The sequence below is a fragment of the Microcebus murinus genome, chromosome 7, assembly GCF_040939455.1.
Source record: "Microcebus murinus isolate Inina chromosome 7, M.murinus_Inina_mat1.0, whole genome shotgun sequence".
NCBI lineage: Eukaryota > Metazoa > Chordata > Mammalia > Primates > Cheirogaleidae > Microcebus > Microcebus murinus.
In genome coordinates, this window is record NC_134110.1 from 30,177,678 (window position 1) to 30,198,072 (window position 20,395).

Below are 20,395 nucleotides of genomic sequence, written 5' to 3' on the forward strand. Positions count from 1 at the left end.
GGTCTATACTATATGAATTTCACCTTTCTATTCAGTAGTGAAGAAATCTGTTCCCATCCAGTGTGCTATACAGGGTTCTGCAGATGAAAATGATTGATTATGAGAATTACTGGGATAAAATTAGAGGTACCCTCAGGGATTTCTTTAATTTTTCAATGTATTTGTTTTATATCTTGGGTAATCACTGATGGTTGAACGATTCAAACATAGAAGTTTATTGCTACATCTCACATGTGTCGTTTTTGTACAGTTCTAGTTCCCTGTGTTTGAAACATTTCTCTGGAAAGTTTAAAACTGAACATCTGCATTTATGATGCTTTTATGACCCAGTCATAGTCCCAGGAGAGACCTGGCATAGCGTCTAGTTATCTTATTTTGACCAAGTGCCAAATGAAGATACAAATTCTGTTCCAAGATGATTGTGAGTAAGTCACAGATGGCAGATTTGCGAGAGTCCACCCACGGAGTGGAGCTGTCTGTAGTGCGGACAGAGGCACCAATGTTTTGGGGCTCACATCAGAAATTCAAGATGTCCAGCACCCTCCTTTGTGTCTTAGGATTGGGGTTCACAACACAAATTCAGGGGGCACTTCAGATAGTCTTCAGCATTGTTATCTAACCAAACTCAGCCACTTATCCTGTCTCAGCATATAAAAGCGGTTCCCTTCTGCAAATGTGTTGCCATCCTCGCAGATTTAAAGCAGCAATTTGAGTGACGAGTATTTGCACAATTCTGGTTAGAGCAATTCTTGCTAATTGTGCTTGTAAACACTGGGAATTGATGGGAGCATTGGAGTGTGTCTAGCATCTCAATATGTGCTGATTTCAGATGCCAGTTACTATCATGGCACTGGCGCTACAGGATGAAATGAGTGCTTATGCTAAACAATGCTTGGGGTTACTTTTTTTCCTTGCCTTCCACTCTGATAAGTGGTGATGATGCTGGACTTCACTACCAACTGAGTCTGGCATAGCTCCGGAGCTCGGGGGAAGATCCATATGCGCATGCACACCACCTGATCATTCATTCTTTCATTCATTCTTGTGTCCACCCAGTTATCAGAAAACCACATTTCCTTATTAAATCTGTACCAAAGCTTTTACTAAATAGCATAATTAATGTTAGAAAGAAATTGTCATTCAAGAAGTTAGTGATTTTAAATACACAACATTGGTTAGAAATTATAATCTCTCACCACTCCCTTGTACTTCTGTGCTCGGTTGACTTGTAACTTGGTAAGCACAGCAGCCAGATGCCTTAGGATCAGGATAGTGTGCCTTACGTCAACCTGACCACAAGTGCTACTTAGGAGTCGTCTTAGTCCCTTCAGGCTGCTATGACAAAATATTGTAGAAGGGGCCATTTATAAACAATATCCTTTATTGCCTATAGCATTGGAGGCTGAGAAGTCCAAGATCAAGGTGACAGCAGATTTGGGGCTGGTAAGGGCTCTCTTCTTCATAAATGGCACTTTATGTCCTCACATGATAGAAAGGCAAAAGGGCCCCCTCAAGCCTTTTTTATAGGGGCACTAACCCCCTCCATGATGGTGGAGCCCTAATGAACTCATCACCTCCCAAAGGCCATACCTCTTAATACCACCACATTGCCAATTGTGTTTCAACATATAATTTGGGGGGGGGATAATTTCAGGCCATAGCAGGAACCTAATGCCTGAAGACAAAATTTCCAAGCTGTAAAAACCAGCATGTAGTGCTCCTGGGGTATGCTTAATGTAAGCACGGATGTTTAACAGAATGTCACCCAAGGCTGGCTTTCATTGTAATACACCATGGGGAAAGAGAAATAAAACTCTTACCTAACTCTACGACTGCCTGTGTTTATGCATGAACAACAATCTGGGGACACCTAGTCAGCTTGGACTAGTTCATTTCCAGCTTCCCCTTTGTCATCGGACCCAGCGTGGAGTCTAGGTTTCCCTCACATGCAGCAAGACACAGAGCTGGGGTGGCTCTGGGAGTCATATGCTTTGATTTATAAGTGTTTAAGCTCAAGATGAATGAATTCAACATGTGTAAACTCTGTGGAGCAATCCCAGGAGTTGTTTCTTTTGGGGGATGCAAAAGACAATATGGGGAGTGTGGAACCCTCTCTCCAGAAATGCTAACACATTGGTTTTCAGAGCCCATGACTCTTGGCCCTGTCACCAGGCTACAAACTTGAGAACTAAGGGCTGTGCCTGGCAGGTGCTGGGAAAGTGTGGGGCCAGCTGGGAAATGACAGCTGTCTCCATAGGTGTGAATGAAAGGTAATGGGGTGTCTGCCATTCTGTCTCCAGGGTGAAGTCGGGGAGCAGGGCCTGGCAGGCCGACCTGGAGAGAAGGTGTGTTCATGCCTTTATTCATTCAGTTCGTTCATTCATTGTTATACACTAGGTCTCATAAATTCTTCAAACGCCAAGAGTAATAAATCCTGTTCTTTGCGAGCTCACTATATTAATTTTACACATTCATTTATTTACTCAATAATCGTCAGCATCAGTTTCTGTGTTGGGCATTGGGTCACAACCATGAACCAGGATAAACTGGATGTTGAAGGACAATTGAACAGGTGTAGTGAGTGGTGACATGCGGGTGTGGGGGCATAGGAGAGGGCTTTGTAGACTCAGGGATTGTCATGAATGATGGCAAGGAGGTGACCTTGTAGCTGAGTCCTGAAGGATGAGGAGGGTTTAGACACCAACAGAGGCAAAATAGGGGTTCTCAGGAAAGGAAACAGAGTTGACCCCCATGGACAAAGGGTTCTGAAATCCCCCTCTCCCCACTATGTTGCTTTCCATGTGACTCCCCCAAAGCCAGAAAATGCCAGGGGGTGAACAGCAGGGACTGGGGAGCACACAGCCCACGGCCTGGCTGCTGGAGCACTTTCCCTGGGGAGAGATTTCACACTGATGTCCAATGAACGTGTTGTCTTCACAGGGAGAAGCGGGCCTCCCTGGTGCTCCAGGCTTCCCGGGTGTGCGGGGGGAGAAAGGAAACCCCGTAAGTGTGGCATCTTCCCTCCACCCGGCCCCTTACCTGTGCCCATGGAGAGCAGCCACCCCCCCAACCCCAGAGTCTCTGCCCCTTGTAGGGAGGTGGCGGGTGAAGCATGTATTCTCCAGTGTTGATAGAAGGGGCGTGGGAGAGGAGTGGACTGCCTGGGTCCATGAGCTGCAGCAAAGGACAGTGGCTGGGGATGGAAAGGGCAGAGCATCTTCAGATGGGATTGATAGGAATGGGCGGGGGAGGCGCCATCTGCCAGGTGCCAGGAGGAGAATTAGGGGTTTCCCACTTAAGGACAGGACGGCCCTTGGGGTTAGGCCTTGCTGGGGCTGCTTTGCTGATCAGTCAAAGGCATGTACATACATCTGTATCCCAAGGTCATGTAGCTCTTGCCTGGAAAGGGTGGGAAATAAGCTCAGTTTGGGTTCTACTGTTTTCTAATTTTATCTTTTACTATAGGGAGAAAAAGGTGAACTGGGACTTCCAGGACTGAAAGGTGACCGAGGTGAAAAGGTAAGAGCTACTTGCTCTCATCCCCATCATCAATTATCATTATTTGCTTTTTCCTAAAGTAAGAGTTTTTCTGTAGAATGTATTGTATCTGTACATTTCTGCAGAACGTATTTGTGTGCATATGACTCCAGAGCTCCTTTCTGAGGAAATAAGTTAGACATAAACTTCAAGCTTTCTTGTTTGTGATTGTTGTAAAATTTAAAAGAAGATAATGTGTCAGAGATGACACATCTATCAGACCTTCCGTCCATCCATCCTTTTGTGCCTACAAGGGTTGAGCACCTACCCTACACTGCATTCGGCCTGTTTATGTTCAGTCTCTCTCTGAGTGCTGCTGCAACTCCAGAAGGAAGGTATTTCTGACAATATTTGTTGAGGGCAAGGGAGGCTCCAAGGGAGCATGAAGAACTTGCTGAGAATCAAACCCCATCTGCCCTACACCAGTGTCCGTTCCCCTACATCATACATGAACCTGATATGTCCCTGCTCATGTAGTTGAGCCTGGAGCCAGCCTGTGTCTCAGTAGAGGGGAAATAACTGCATTTCCTGAGCCCTACTGTGTGCTCTGCAGTGCACCGTTTTCCAATGCCCTCTGCAACATGCATGGTACCACCAGGAGCAGCACGCTCAAAGTGGACAATTGAAGAGGGTATAACGAAAGGGCGAAGTGCAGGGTATGGACAGTGTCCAGGGCATGGATGGGTTGTGGGGAGGCCCTCCAGGGCTGGGGACAACAAGAGGTGGGAAGGGCCTGTCTCCAGCAGCCAGAGAGGCTGCTGGCTGTGGAAGGAGCCTAGCAGCCATCCTGGTCTGGGGCAGGGAAATTGACACATTTAATCCCTGGCCTCGCACAGTCCCTGCCAGCCTGTCCCTTCCTGTGCCCTGGATCTCCTGTCAGACCACTGGATGCCAGAAGGCATGGGCAAGAGACCACTGAGGTTGTCTCCTGGGACAGCTGACAGGATGGAGAAAGGTGCAGAAACAAACGGAAAAACCCACAAGTATCAACAAGCAGTTTGCAGATGTAAATGACTGATGCTCAGAGAGGTTCTGATATGTACCCAAAGCTACAAAATCACAGTGGAGCCTGCCAGCCCGGTGTCTAATTTTGATGGTTTTGGAGGGAAGCTCCATATGGCTACTCACCTTGAGTGACACATTGGCAGATGCCAGGCACTTTTAAAATCACACAAAGGGTATGAATGCCTACCCTCTGGAATGTTCTTTCACCAAAGCAGGACTGAAAATATGGCGAACCCTAATTTGGCATGCATGATCTTAGAAAGGATATTCCCCACTATTTCCACCTCCTAAGGATCAGGTCCAGCCCCAACCCCTTCTCAGAAGGGCAGCCCCACTCTGATCCAAGCCAGCGTGCAGGACAGTGCCTGCCTGGAGTCCCCAGTAGGTGCTTCTTCTGTTTCAACTCATGTCAGAGCCCCAGGGAAGCCTGTGCTGATCAGAAAACATCACAGCATTTTTAGAGACCTGCTCGGGAAGAGAGCCCTTTGATGACTGCAGTTACATGAACCCCTGAGTCTATGGGCTCCAGGATGTGATGAGGTTTTGTCACAGGCATGCTGTAGACTAGAGTCAGCACGTGGACCCAAGCCGGCATTTGTTGAGAATTTGTCAACTGGGAAACTGCTAATTAGCTGGGCACATGAGTGAGGCTGTCATGAAGCCCTTCGTGTGTGAGAAGCTTGTGGTTTTGTCTGTCTGAAACTCAGAGTCCAAGCGAGCCTTTGATAAAGTGGTGTGAGCTTGAGCCAGGCGTGAAGCCCTGGGTTCTGTACAAAGGATCTATTTTGCAAGTTGTGGTTTCCTGAGTTTCCCATTCTCACTCTGGCCATCTTCATAATGGTGCACTATGAAGTCGTTTTCATTCTGATCCCCATTTTACAAATGAAAGAATGAAGGCACAGGGAGTGTAGCGTCTCACCCAAACTTGCAGAACTACAGACAGACAGGACAGAGGGCGGGCGGCATCCAGGCAGCTGGGCTCCAGAGTACATGCCTTTAACCATGATGACTGACCTCCTTCCAACTGGTTGTTTTTTATCTCAGCATATTATGGGGGTACAAATGTTAAGGTTATGTATATTTCCCATGCCCCCCAACCCCCTCAAGTCAGAGCTTCGAGTGTGACCATTCCCCAAACATTGCATATCTCACTCATTATGTTTGTATATACTGGTCCCCCTCCCCCTCCCACCTGCCCGACACCCAATAAATGTTATTCCTATATGTCCATTTAGGTGTCCAACAGGGTTCTAACTTGTGGCCCCAACCCTAACCCTTTCAGCCCAGTAAAGACACATCTGTTTGCTCTGACAGTCATTATTTAACAGAGACTAATAGAACACTTACCCTCTGTTAGGCCATCAGTAATAAAATGACTATGAACAAGACATGGCCTAGTCTTCAGGAATCTCAGACTCTAGACGTGCAAATCGCTGGGGACCCCACGTGAGCAAGGCATTGTGTGAGGTGCTTTGTGCTCAGCCTCTGACCACATACACCTTGAGTCCCACAGCAACTTTATAAACAGACCCTCCCAGAAAAAACAAAAAAACAAAAAAACCTCCCTTAGGTGTTTACATGTGTTTGCCTGCAGTTTAGTAGAAAGAGCACCATTCTGGAGTCAGAGCCATGGCCTGGGTTATAATCCTGGGTCTGCCTGTGCCCTGGCTTGCTAACCTGAAAACGGTTCTGCTGCTGCCACCGAGGGTTGCTGTAAAGCGTAAATGATGTGTGCTTGCGCAATGATCTGGGGCAGACTCATTATGTGCAGGGCTGTCCTAAGCACTGTCCCTAGAGGGACTCAGGTGACCCTGAGGGACAACACTGTGAGGGTGACTTATCAGCAACCCCATTTCGTAGATGAGGAAACTGAGGCACAGGAAAGCGAAGTCACTTGCCCTGGCTGCATGAATAGACCGCAGTGGAGTCAGGATCTGACCCTGCCGGTGCAAGTCCAGAGTCCTGGCTGTCATGGTGTGATGCCACACGCCGGCTGCCCCTGGGCTGCCAGAGGAAGAGGTGCTACGTTCTCCCTCCGCCAGCACGATGCTTGTCAAGCTGCCTTGCTCTCCCATGTTCACTTTCTCCCCTCCCATTCCAGCTCTCCCTCTGCCCTGCTCCTTTCTGGGCTCTAGGTAGAAGCTCCCATTCCCCTTCTCTGAGGCTAGAGCCCAAGGGCTTTGCTCTAGACAGACATTTGGTCTATAAATAGTGATCCCAGATGGAAAGGGCTTTGTGTGGATAAGCCATTCAGCCCTGCTACATTCCTGGACTTTTCAGAAATGTAATTTCTGTTTGAGAAACTCATTTCCAGAATGCAAAAGCTTAGTGAGACCATAAAGCCCTTTTGATTACTTTGGCAGAATTGCTGGGCCACAGCAGCATCACATTCGAGCTTCCAAAGAACCTGGTTTGCCTTTCTTTTCCTCCAGAGAAATATGTAATAACGGACGATCTTGGTTAAAAATATCCAAAATAAGACATTAAAGCAACATTGCCCTCTTCTGACTATAGGCTGCACATTCCTGCCTTTGTTTCCCCCTCCAGCCCCCACCATGAGCATTTATGCCCCACAGACTCTTGGAAAGTGGGCATGACAATGGTAAGAAAGGATAATGGTACTGAGAATTAAACCATTCGTGGAGAAGCTGGGATTTGAACCCACGCCTGTCAAGCTAACTCTGACACCCATGGATATTTTTTAGCCAAGCCTCTTTCTCAAGGTCAGAGAGACCCCTGGGGTCTAGCCCATCAGGCCCACTGTTCCTTCCCTGGCCCCCAGCTCTCAGGACAAGGAGGCTGTGTCTAGAAGGCAGTCTTCATGTCTTCATGGCCTCAGGGTTGGAGGACATCTCTCCTCTGACCTGCTTCTCCTTTATGCCCATCCATGCGTTCAGCCAGGAGAACACTCAGCTTTGATCATCTGTGCCTTTTAATGAAGAATACATTGGTTTCAATGAGATTGGTCCTTGAGCATGAGTTCAACAACGTCAGGAAGAGAACTGGGTAAATCAGATAAGACACAGTAACACTGAGAAAGTGTTTTTCTTTCCGAAGCCTTTGGAGCTTCAGTCAGGGTAATGCCACACAGCAGTTGGGAGCATGCATTCTGAGTCTAAAACCAGGCTTAGCCATTGGGTGATTGTGTGACTTTGAGCAGGTTAATTGATGTTTTTATGCTTCAGTTTTTCATCTGTGAAATGGGGATACATAAATAGTTTATGGGCATTTTACAAAGGTTGAATGAGTTCATACATGTAAAATACATAAAGTAGTACCTGGAACCAAATGTTGTATGACAATAGAAATAATGATAGAAAGTGCTGTAACAGTTTTGATTATGCTATTATTACTATTATGGTATTACTAAGAGCATCCTTGTCCCTCTCTAAGCCAACTTTATTCATTCATTTGTCCATCTAGTGACCATGTTTGGAAGGCCTGCTATAGACCTAACTTTGGGCTGTTTTAGGAACAGATCTAGGAGGGAGCAAGCCTTAAAATGCAGTCATTGTGCTCCAGGGCAGGTATGGGAGTGTTTGCTGTGACAAATCAACCCTGGTTATGATTGCAATCAGAGGAAAATGACCTAAATGTCATCAACAGGAAGATGGAAGATGAAAGATGGATGACTTCCTTACCATATACACAATGGAATAGCATACAGCAGTGCAAATGACCCACAGCCACACATATCAATATAAATATTTCCCCAAACCACAATTTGCCTGAAATTTTTTATAATTTGGAATGTATGCATCTACCTACTGATCAGTCTGTCTATCCATTAAGGTAGATGCAGGAAGGGTGACCCTGTTGCCTGGGCAAGCAGCGTTATCAGACTTGTCCCAGCATAAGCCCTGAATTGGCAGGAGGATTGATAGTCACTTATTTTTCATTTCTTCATCTAGGGTGAAGCCGGCCCAGCAGGTCCCCCTGGGCTACCTGGAACTGTAAGTTACTCTGTTTCTAGTCCTTTCTGCATCTCTGAATTCCTAAGGCATTGGGATTCCCCCACCACCACTTACTTATAGATACCTCCTTATTAGAATTTGCTGATGGCTAGCCTGTTCCTAGGTCTTATAATCCAAAAATATATAAACTTCTCTAAGATCCACACTGTGCTTATTGATTTGTTTTATTCAGCAGAGGCACAGTTATTATTTATTAGAACATGTGCTAGATACTGAGAATCCATGTCTGTTTGTTACACATGGGGAAACTGAGTTCCAGAAGACAAGAAGTAATTTGTCCAGGGTAAGACTGAAACACCCCAACCTGTGGCCAGGATTCATTCTCCCACCCTCTGCAGGTGTCAGGGCAGGTGCTGTTGTATGTCAGTAAGAGCATGGGCTTAGGAGCACAGACAGCTGGCTCCTGGCTCTGCCACTCACCAGCATTGTGGTCTTAGATATGTTATTTAATTTCTAAAAGACTCAGTTTTCTCTGAGTAATTTAAATATTTAAAATTAAAATAAAATTTAAATATCAAATATTAAATATTTTTTAAAAATTATCAACTATCTTGTACATGTGTAGTGAAAATTAACTGAACCAATACAAGTTATTAGCAAAGTTCCTGGTACATAATAAATGCTAAATTTAAAAAACTGATATTATTATTACTTATTTTACTTCCAATAATCTATAATGGGGAAATTTTTTGATTTTTTTCCCATCTTAATGTTTCTTGCTGGCCTTGAAACTCTCTGTCTTGACTGGCAGATTTCAGGGAAGTTGCACATGGCCTTGTGTGCTGGCCCTGACTGGCAAGTATCTCAGGGATGGGTCAGTTACTGTCCAAAGCAGAGGGACTTCCTCAGCATAGATGCAGGGAGAAGAGACAGCCTGAACATTCATAAATCCCACTTGTGGTGTGGCAAAGAATCTTACTTTTTGGATTTTATTGAAGTTAAATCATTATTCCACATCTCCATCTCCTCCCCACACACGTCCATCAAAATGAGATTCAGACATTCCACAAGGACTTTGGAAGAAGTTCAGAATTATAAATTTAGTCAAATTGGTCTTATCAAATTGTTTAAGGTTGATGGCATCCGTGTTGGCAAGTGTGTACAGGGAGATCCGCACTCTCATACGCTTCTGGTGTGAGAGCAAGCTGGTAACAGAGGAGTTACTTGGCAGTATCAATACTTCACAGAGTGTTTACCCTTTAGCTTCGATGTTCCATATCTAGCCATCTATTGTAGAGACATATTTGCATGTGTACGCTTTGACAGGCATGTATAAGGGTGTACATCCTTGTGTCACTTATGACAATGAAATATTAGAAGCAAACTACAAGACCACAAGCATAGAATTGAATGAATCTCAAAAAATACAATGTTGTTTTCTCAGTAAATATACACACAATATGCATATGGTCTTGAAATGATGCTGATACTCAAGTGGAACAAGATAGATTAGGTGGAAAAATCTTTCATTGTGTATTGGAAAATTAAGAATATAGACTCTTAGCTTATGCACATGGGTGCCGATTCCTGTCCCCACATTCAGTGGCAGCATGGATGTCACTCAGTGCATTGCTTTTCTCTACTCCAATTTTGTTATCTGTAAAGCAGGGCAGAGACAGATAATCTTGCTCCTAGAGTTACTGTGAAGAATACATGAGTTAATGAATGTAAATAACTGTAAGTAACAGTGTATTTGCTGATACTGTTTGTATAACTCTCATGTGCAGTTTTGTATTTCTACACATTCATAATTGTGTGGAAATATTAATATTTAGGAAAGGGTCTAAAATGTGCTAAACTGAAAAACAGTGGTTTCTCCTGAGAGAGATGCTGGGATTGGGGACAGGCAAGGTACAGGAAGCTCCTTTCCTCTTCTACTTTGTATTCATTATGTTTTAGGACCAGCATCCACGAGGTCCTCTCGTTCGTTTGCTGTTTCTTTGGGACTCCAGCTCTGCTCCAGGCCATTGGTGTGGTTCAGACTTGACTGAGCTTATAGCCTAGAGGAGGAGATATCTCTAGTCACATAGCCGCCAAGATAAACATATACGACAAATTATAGTTAATGCTATTGAGGAAACAGTTAAGAAAACTAGTACGGGGACCTAGTTTACACTGGAGTGGTGGAGGGAGAAGGGGCTCTTTGAAGACATGACATTCACAGGAGACCTGAAGGGTGAGCCTTAGTCAGATACAAGGAGAGAAGAATGTGTTCCAGGAATGAGGAAAAGCATTTGCAAAAGCTTTGAGGCTGGGAAAAGCATGACTGCTGGGAAGCATTAAACCCAGCCTGGTACAGTAGGGGGTGAGTGGGATAAGGCTGGAGGGCCCAGCAGGGGGTCTGTGAGGGTCTGTGAGACCTGGGCTCTCTGTGAGCAGAGGCTGGGCCCCCACCCTGGCCTCCTCTGCACCTGCATGCCTGCCTGGCACTCTGCAGGTCATCATAGTAAAAAGGAGACATCGAGGTTCAAAGCCAGTGTCCCAGGCGCTGCTCTAATAGCTTGTGTGCATTGAAGAGTTATTTCATTCCTCTCCTCGGGGGAGAACGTTTCTTCCCTATTTTCCCCATGGGGATGGAGAAGCAGACAGATGACGTCCAAGGTCACACAGGATTTGGAAGCTCAGGCCATGTGACTCCAGGGCTCCCAAATCTAACACTATGCTCTTAATAAATGCTCAGGGATTTTAAAGAAAGATTCGATTCTAATTGTCAAAACTAATAATAATTAAAGGAGACTGTGGGGCTGTATTCTTTCACTTGGTAAATCTCTCAGAGGCAGGGTTAAAATGAAACATCAGGGTCCATTGGTTCTTGTCTTTCTAATTTCTGTGGTTTCCTTTTCAGACATCCCTGTTCACACCACACCCAAGAATACCAGTAAGTAGCAGAAGCTCCTTGGTCCCTTCCTGGTGCCCCTCAGCCTGGCTGGTGAAGTCCAGTGTGGTCTGGGAGCCAGAACTAGGTGGTTTGACAACTCTCTGTCTTATCATGCTAGTCACCAGCAGGCATCTGGGCTTCCTTGTCATGGTAACAGATGGGAAAAGGGCCCTGCAAGGCACTGGCTCCAGGGTCAAGCAGGATGTTCCAGGGGGCTAGAGGTCACCTCCCAGTAGCTGAGGGCAAAGGCCAGGCCTCTCTTTGTATAAAGTAAATTCTTCAGAAAATAAGGAGCTGCTGGCGATTTTGAGGCCAACAGAGTTATTTGAGATGGCAGAACATTAAATAGTCAGAGGGTGGCATATACATTCCCTGTGGATGCTGGCAGTGGAGGAAGCCAGAGATGGACGTACCTTGCAGGACCTGGGTCTCAGGCTGCGGCAGGTGGAGGTGGAGCTTGGCTGACTTCCTGTACCAGGCGTCCTCAAACTACGGCCTGCGGGCCACACGCGGGTGTTTTTGCCCGTTTGTTTTTTTACTTCAGAATAAGATGTGCAGTGTGCATAGGGATTTGTTCATAGTTTTTTTTTTAAACTGTAGTCCAGCCCTCCAACGGTCTGAGGGACAGTGAACTGGCCCCCTGTTTAAAAAGTTTGAGGACCCTGCTAGACACTAAATAGCTGGACAGAAAATAAAGCTGATCCCTACAGCCTCCAGAAACCCTTTTCCTCCTCTTTTCATGAATGATTCTTTTGAAAATAAGTGTTTTCAGGATCTCTTTATGCTGTTGGCAGCAGTGCAGCCAGAAATTGTGCCTTTGTTTGTTTCTTTTGCTCTCGGATGCGGTTCTTCCGCGATTAGGACTTGACCTGCGGCTGGAGAGCAGGCAGCCGCGAGGCCGGGCTGGAGCTGCGTCTCAGCACTTGCTGTCTCCATCTGTTTGGTATTAAGTAGATGCAGTTTTAAAAGTTTAAGAGAATCCTCTATATAACAGAAAAGAATGAAGCAGGTAGAGAGATTGAGTCACGTGCTGAAATCATTGCAGAAAAAGGAAGGATTTCGAGCGTGGGAGGTGAAACGGGGAGGGCGGGAGGCATTGTAGGGCAGCGTGGACTTCAGGAGAAGCTGTGGGGAGATGCCTGCGCGTCTACAGGAAAGGACAGGTGCAGGGGCCCAGCTGTGTCCCCGCCCGCGAGGAGAGAATGCCCGGATGTGAAGGACGCCCTTTCGGTCACTGAGTTGTCGGCCACTAGGGGGCACTGCCCGACTGCCCTCCCATCCTTGGAAAAAAAAAGGTTCCTAGCCCGTTTTGCCTCTGAGCTCTTGTTTTCTCAGTTATAAAATGGAGACAATGAAAACTCATTTTCAGGATGAAATGCAAATAATGATATATTTGCTCTTTTCTTTACATAAAACACTTTGAACTCTGCTCGGCTCTTAGAGAGCTGAGCACTCACTGCAGGATGTACACAGCACATCCTGGGGCTGTCTGCCACCTGGTGTCCCCTCCTCTCTTCAGAGAGAGGCTGAAGGGAAAGAGCACTGAGCACCCCTAGGGAGCATCACCTGTGTCCATTTCCCAGGTGATGACCCTGTGGCTCAGAGATGCCAAGGAGCTTGCAAAGGGCTTACCTGGGAGGTGGGACTCAGGAGCTAGTCTGTTGACCATAGCATGGGGGCCGGGGTGACTGTCCTGTTAGTGCAGTGCAAGGCTTGCCCTCAGTTGGAGGCAGGCTCCTGGCACACTACCTATCCTGGACCCCTCTTTCTGTTATGTTCCCCCTGCCTGGGACCCGCAGTTCTCCCTCCCGCAGGTCCACCCACAGCACCCCAGGCCTGAGAACAGCCTGCATGTCCATCTTCTCCCCAAAGGAATAGCTCCCTAAAAAGATGACTTCCAGAGCATCCCATGCACACTGGGGGGGGGGGATCAGTGGCCTGACCAAACCTCCCCTTTGATTCTCAGCACTGACATCCTTCCTACGGGATATGCAGCTTTGTGGAAGCCAGGAAGCCACTCTCAGATGCAAAGCAAGGAAATTGTGTCCATGGGGGGGGCGGGGGGAAGAAAGTTTCATTGTGGGCAATTGTCTGAGTTTCTCTGGTACTGGCTTTGTTGCCATGGCAACTGTGTTTGTATTGATGGATTTGGAAAGTGTTCTTCGGTTTGACTTCTCCCTGCTGTCCTCCAGCATGTGCCTTTGGGTCTCTGCCGTGCAGGAAGAGGCAGTGGAGAGAAAGATTCAGAGGGGTGTTAGAGTGTGCTGCATAATTAAGGAGATTAGAAAGGGGAAGAAGAGGTAGGGGATAAAGCCCAACTCCTTTTGCTCCCTCCTCCAGGATGAAGGAGGCTGGTGGGGATGGCTGCTGGCCACAAGTGTGGAGGTGGCCTTGTGATGGCTGTGTGTAGACTATTAGAAGGTGTGCAGATCACTGGGTCTGGAGATGTCAGGTAGGAGAGGAAGCCATTCCTTAGCTGGAGGGAGGAAGGACAGGCAGCCCAGGGCTTACGGAAATTACAGTGGTGAATGCAAGAAGGGCTTTATAACTGGGGCTAGTGAGTGGTTCAGAAGCAGCCATCTCAGGAAGGCCCTGGGGCAGCCTGATTCCATACCCTCACCTGCTAAGGAGTCTTCCAAGATGCCCAGACAAAGCCTGAAGCCTGTAGACACAAGGCTCGGCCCTAGGGATGGTTTTTAACTTGGCTGAGGTCACTTGGGGCCCATTCGGAGGAGCAAGAAGCCAGCCATGCTCATTCAGTCACTGTTGGCACAGCCCCTGCTGTGAAGCGGCTGCCTCCTGGCTGGCAGGTCCTTCCTAGGGACCTGCAACCCCATTCTCCAACACTGGCAGAAAAAGAGTGTGCAGACTTCTCCCCACGTTTTACCTGAACAACCCCATGAGTCCTTTTGTCTTCATGGATTGTATCTCCAATGACCAGAGCACCAAGGGTTTTGCAAATCCCCACCATGGAAAATTACCTAGGAGGAAAATATGCTAGAAATAATGTTAGTATTGTCCATGGGGAGTGGGCTAGACATGTCTCCTTCTGAGCTTGTTGGCCATGGAGATTCTAGGAGATGGGATGATCTGGTGTCTGTTGAAACCTCCTGTGTGTCACCAGAAAACACTTTGCAAAAGCAATCTTGTTTAATCCATAACTCCACAAGGTAGACCATGTAGATTCCACTCAATAGATGATGCTGAGAGGGTGAGGAAGCCAGCCAAGGTCATGCAGATGTCAGCTGGGGTGTCAAAGACAGGTTTGGGAGGGGAGGGCAGGCAGAAGCCACTGTGGTGAGGTCCCTGACACTTGCCCAAACAAGGATAGAGAACACAGCAGCGTGGAACCCTAAACAGCTCATGCCTTTCTCTGCTGGCTTCTCCACCAAGTAAAGGTTTAGGACTAGCCCATGCCAGGCCCTGTAACTTAGACGTTGGGATCTGCCTTCAGGGTACGTCCCAGGTGCTCCCCACACTGCCTGCTCTCTGAGGACTTTGCTGCAAAACCTCACTCAGGCAGGGCTCCCTCTGCACTCAAGGCTGGGGCTCATCCCAGCTCTCCCCGGCCTCTCTGTGGAAGGGGAGCCCCATGTCTCCTTAAGCAGCTCATTCGAATTTTAGGCAATACTAAGTCCTGCCTCTGGAGAAGGGCTCCACGAAGCCTCACTGGACATATGTGCATCAGTTATATATGTACATTGGTTGTCGCCTGCTATCCTGGAGAGTCCCACAGACCCGTCTGGTCTCCCAGATGCCTCATCTCTGTTGCACCTTCTGTGGCCACTGACCTTCCCCTATGTGAAAAAGAGACTACCTGTTAATTTTGCAGATGTGGAGCCCAATGTTATATGGCCAGAGAAGCACAGAGCCAGGGCTTCAGGCCAGTCTGCATGGGTCTAAAGCTAAGGCTGTTTCCACTATGGTCCATTGTCCCACTCCTCCCCTGCCTTGGATAGTTCTCCATCTCTTGGATGGATAGTTCTCCATCTCTTGAAAGACACACACCTGAGCCCATCGAGGTCTGCCCTAAGCCCAGCTGTGGGCACACCTTCTCTCCATCTCCTGTGATTGCAGGAGTAGGACTTCATTTCCCTGAAACCTTCCTGGAAGGTGTGCTGGGAACTGAGGGGAGTGGGCCTGCCCCCACTCCTGTGTCATGCCGTCCTGGGCATGCTCAGGGTATTACCTTTCCAGCCTGCGTCTCATCTCTTCTTGAGCAAACTAAGACACTCTGACTTCCCAGAGTCTAGTGTTCAACGCCAGCCTGCCCGCAAAGGGTTGAGTCCCCTTGGCAAGTCACCCTCCCAGCTTCTCCATCAGGAAAGGGCCTGGGCTAGGCGGGGCCTGGAAGTTCCTTCCTCCTCTCAGAATTCTTCCCATCATTAAAAACTGCTGCTCTGCCAGGTGCCAGCTCCTGGGCTGGAGGGGATGTGAATCAAACCACACAGCTAAGTGCACAACTGCAATGATGGTGGGGCCAAAGAGGAGAAACACACTGTGTTCCGAGAGTCTGTAACAGGAGGACATGGCACAGCTTGGGGTTCAGCTTCCCTCAAGAGGTGATTTCAGACCTTAGATCTGAAAGATGAGTCAGAATCGGTCAGAATCCAAGGGGAGTGGGAGGGACAACCTTTGGGGAGCTGTCAGGTGCACAGACAGGACTTGAGGTGGCCAGAACTGGGGGGACACAGTCACTGGGGGTCCACTCTCAATCTGCGGTGCCCTGTGCTTCTCACCAACAGGGAGAACAAGGTCCGAGAGGAGAGAAGGGCGACCCGGGCGTGCCTGGAGAACCGGTGAGTGCCCGCTCCCCCTGCGGCCCCGCTGGTTACCCGGAGTCAGAGTCCAAGGGCCGACCAGCTCTAGGTCTGAATCCCACAGGAGCCCCACTGACCCGAGTGCGGCCCTCTTCCCCTTCCTCGGGGCCCGGCGAGCTTCCCCCTCTGGCTCTCACGTTTGCCCACGGCATGTGTCTCCGCCCCGCTCCATCCGCTCAGCCCTGGGCGATGAGCTCGTTCACTGACAACGTGTTCCGTTGCAGGGACTGCCGGGCCGTCCTGGAGAATCAGGGCCTCGGGGACCTGCGGGACCTCCGGTAAGGAAACCCCGTCTCACCTGTGGACTCTGAGACTGGGATATTCCCACCCGCCACCCTCCTGTCCCTCAGGCCAGCCTCACTGGCCCTCTCGCCTGGCATTTCGAGAGTGCCCGCCAGGGGGCACTGCCCCCCCCATCCTCCAGGGCCCGGGCCCTGCCTCTGTCAGAAAAGGGTTGACTTAGGTGAGCTCTGGTTCTGGCCCGGCTCTCCCTTCTCCCACGCACCGCGATGTGGACCCCAGCACGCAGCGCAGGGCTCGGTTCCTGGAGGACTTCAGAGCAGGAAATTGCTCCCCAGCCATGGACTGGAAGCTCTGGCTTAAATGGCACCTGGTGCACCCTAGCATTTTGATTTTGTTATTTTTCTTAGTTTTGGCTTCTTCGCTGGATCTTCCTCGGTTCTCTGGGAGGCTCTGTGCGGTTGTGGGGCTGTCCCGTGGGAGCCACAGCTGTGCACCCCGGCAGTCCTGCCCGTCTGAGCCTCTAACCCTGCTCCCTGTCCCTTCAGTTGGATCGACTGATTCTGACAAGCATGATGTCACCAAGACTATTCTGCCACGAGGGTGAGGACAGCATTGCCTGTGGCCGCTTACCTCCCCACTTCTGTTTCCTGTGCAGGGTGCCAAGGGGCAGGAAGGCGCGCACGGGGCTCCCGGAGCAGCTGGAAACCCTGTGAGTCCTGGGGACCCCCCTGCCTCGGGGTTGGTGGGGAGGAGGCGGCAGGCAGAGGGAGGCCCTGCCCAGTGTCTGCTCCTGGGCCACAGCTCTGGGCTACCCAGGGGACACAGACAAGAAAGTACAACCCGCACTTGGGTGGCTGGCCAGGGGCAGCACAGAGCCAGGTTCTGGCCTCACCACGTTCCTAGCATTTCCAGGCTTTGTCCCCCTGCCCAGCCCATGAAAGGAATCTCCTTCCATACTCACATGGATGGTGGGTACACGTGCACACACACACACACACACACACACACACACACACACACCCCTACTCACCCCACAGGTGCCTTCTCTCTGTGAGCAAGCACCATCTTCAGCATGGTCTACACTGAAAACAGTTTGTAAGTCCATGCAGAAGCTCTCTGCTAAACTCCTTCCTCTCCCTCCAGCATCAGGCGGCCACCAAGCCCTGCTCCTTCCTCCTTGCATGTTCTCCAGGATGCCTGCTTCTGGCCAAGCTCCTGGACAGGCTCTAGCCAGCCCTCCACTGCTCTCATCATCTCTCTCTTCCCCAAGGCTTGTACAAGCCCTTGCAACCAACCTTCCTCGTTATACCAGAGCATTGTGTCTACAACTCACCCCGTCAGTCCCTTCCATTCTCAGTGTTTCCCTCCCCACAGAACAAAGGCCAAACCTCCTGTGAGATCCTTGTCTGTGGTCAGGGCCTGGCCTTCCTCTTTGCCCACCCCCAATGCCCCCACTCTTTGCCTTTGTCCTAAGGACCTTCCCAGAGTCCTTCTGCCCTGCTCCCTGTCTGTGCCAGGAGCCCACTCACTGCAGGGGGGGTTCCTGTCTGTGGGGTGTCAAGTTAGAAACATCCCTTCAAATCACAGGGAGCTGAATTCAAGGTGGGTTTGACTGGGGACAACTACTTGCCGTGAGTACATTTTTTCTTTCTAAATTGTCTCTGAACAGGGTGCTCCTGGACTTGTCGGTCCCCCTGGCCCCAGTGGCCCCCCAGGAAGTGTGGTGAGTAATGGAGACAGAACAAAGACACAGCCCTGGGTGTGGACCTGCAGCACTCCCCACCGGGCTAACTCGGTTATCCTGAAACCTAAAGGTGCAGGCATCATTACACCCATTTCACAGATGCAGACACTGACGTCCTGACAAAGGCAGCTCGTCAGAGCTCCAGGTGGTAGATGAGTTGTAACTGCAGGAAGTCTGCGTTGTCAATGATGTTAGAATCAGAAGTTTGCCTCGGAAGGAACAAAATGAACCTAAAGAAGTCCAAGGTATTCTGCCTGGCTGTGAGGACACCTGGATTTTTTTTTTTTTTTTTTTTTTTTTTTTTTTTTTTTTTTTTTTTCCTTTTTTTTAGTCTGCAGTCCATCAAGTGTAAGGACACCTGGATTTTAATCCCACCTCTTCCAGGACTGGCTTTACCACCTCGGCAAGCCACTCCTGGAAGCCTCAGCTTGCTCATCTGTGAAATGGAGACAGTGGCTGGGCTGGTTCCTCATTGCTGCCCTTGATGTGCTGAGATCCTGCCTCTCCCATGTTGAGGCCCAAGGTGTCTCTGCTAATGGACTGGCTTTCAGATTCTTCATAAACATTCATTTAGACTTGAACGTTGTTTAGTCAGACACCCCATGACATCTTATCAAGGGCCGCAGATAATTTATCCTCCACAGTAGATTTAGGTCAGTCCCATCCATTCACCAAACCTTTACAGGTAATGATCATAGTAGTTTAGAGGACTGAGTATTGATACATGCCAGGCACTGTGCTAAGCAAGTTACGTGTGTCAATTAATCCACACAACAACCATGTTAGAGAAATATTATTATTGCCCCCATTTTACATAGGGGGAAACTGAGGCACAGGGAGAATGTGTCATGCAATAAGTGGTTGCAGTAGATGCTACTGGGATCTTGCCCTTCCTGGTTCAGTGGATGCCCTGACTGCCACAGCCCACCCTGCTTTTTTTGCCCTGGGTTCTTCTCTGGCCTTTGGAGAGCATGTTGCACAGCCACATGTCAGGTGGCCAGTAGCTCCACCAGAAGCAGCCCTGAATGAACAGGCACATAAGCAGCTCAGCTCCTTTGTCCTCAGGTGCAGTGACTCCGAGGGGATGTCCTACGCAGGCTCCCGGAGTCCCCAGCACGACTCAGCTCCCATGGCTCACAGATGTGTTTCCAGCTGCCTGTTCCCCCCTTTCGTGCTTCCCTGCTTCCCTTCTGGTGTATCCATGGAACACTTACACTTGGACCTTGTCTCAGAGTCAACCTCTGGGGGACTCTAAAGCCATGGTTGCAGCAGATGCTCCTGTGCTTAGCCTGTGTTCGAAAGGTCGTCCCCATCCTCCCTGGGTGTTCATGCTACTACCAGCTCCCTGCCCTCCGAGAGCCCACACCCCAGAGGGGAGGCAGAGCTCCGAGCAGACCACGCCTGCTGCTAAGAGCTCTGATGTGCAGAGAACTGCCAGACTCGGGGGAGCAGGTGTCGCAGGCAGGGAGGAGATGGGCCTCTGGGAATTTGAGTCAGGGATGAGGAACAGGTGGGAGCTGTAGTGTTGATTGAAGGGGACCTTGGGGCACAAGCCATCAGGTGTGACCAATTATCATGAAATTCACCATGTTAATAACTTTCCTTTCTTCAGGGCGCCCCTGGCCTCCGAGGACCCCCTGGGAAAGATGGGGAGCGTGGTGAGAAGGTAAGGCCAGTGCAGTCTCTTAGCACACAGCCATCTATTCTCAGCTTCTTAGGGACAATTAAGGAGGGGCTCATGCTGCCCAGGCCTGGCTTAGGAGCCAGGAGCCAGAAGGGGCTTCCAAAGTAGGAGGGAGAGAGGAGACCATGCCTTCTCGTCCCTCCTTCAATCCTCCCAGCAGACCTATAAATCAGATGAATGTCCATTTGGCAGATTTGCAGAATGAGGCTCTGAGATGCTAATTAATTTGTGTTTTGATTTTCATTATTAGGTCTGTCTGACTCCAAATCCTGCTTTCTCTCAATTCAATGTGCCAGCTTATCCACTCCACACCTGCACTTGTACAGCTAAACCTACCCAAGCTATGAGAACTTTAATTTCTTCTAAGAAGAAAGTGACACCCTCACCCCAATTTAAAAAAAAAATCCCAGGGACTGAGGAGGCGAATCCACACCCTTTCTAATCCCTCTACCTAGCACTTTAGGAAGTTGCTCTGAGCTTTATTGGTGATACTGAGCCAGTGCTCGGGAG

General features: G+C 49.0%; 1 protein-coding gene across 1 annotated transcript in view; it reads left to right on the forward strand.

Moving 5' to 3' along the window:
• COL22A1 (collagen type XXII alpha 1 chain) overlaps positions 1-20,395 on the forward strand; it is a 274,147-nt gene that overhangs the window by 164,186 nt on the left and 89,566 nt on the right. The window contains exons 28-37 of the mRNA XM_012735953.2: positions 2,301-2,345; positions 2,941-3,003; positions 3,466-3,519; positions 8,454-8,495; positions 11,362-11,394; positions 16,140-16,193; positions 16,439-16,492; positions 17,113-17,166; positions 18,127-18,180; positions 19,814-19,867. Coding sequence (XP_012591407.2) covers positions 2,301-2,345; positions 2,941-3,003; positions 3,466-3,519; positions 8,454-8,495; positions 11,362-11,394; positions 16,140-16,193; positions 16,439-16,492; positions 17,113-17,166; positions 18,127-18,180; positions 19,814-19,867 — 507 coding nt within the window. The remainder of the gene's footprint in view (positions 1-2,300; positions 2,346-2,940; positions 3,004-3,465; positions 3,520-8,453; positions 8,496-11,361; positions 11,395-16,139; positions 16,194-16,438; positions 16,493-17,112; positions 17,167-18,126; positions 18,181-19,813; positions 19,868-20,395) is intronic.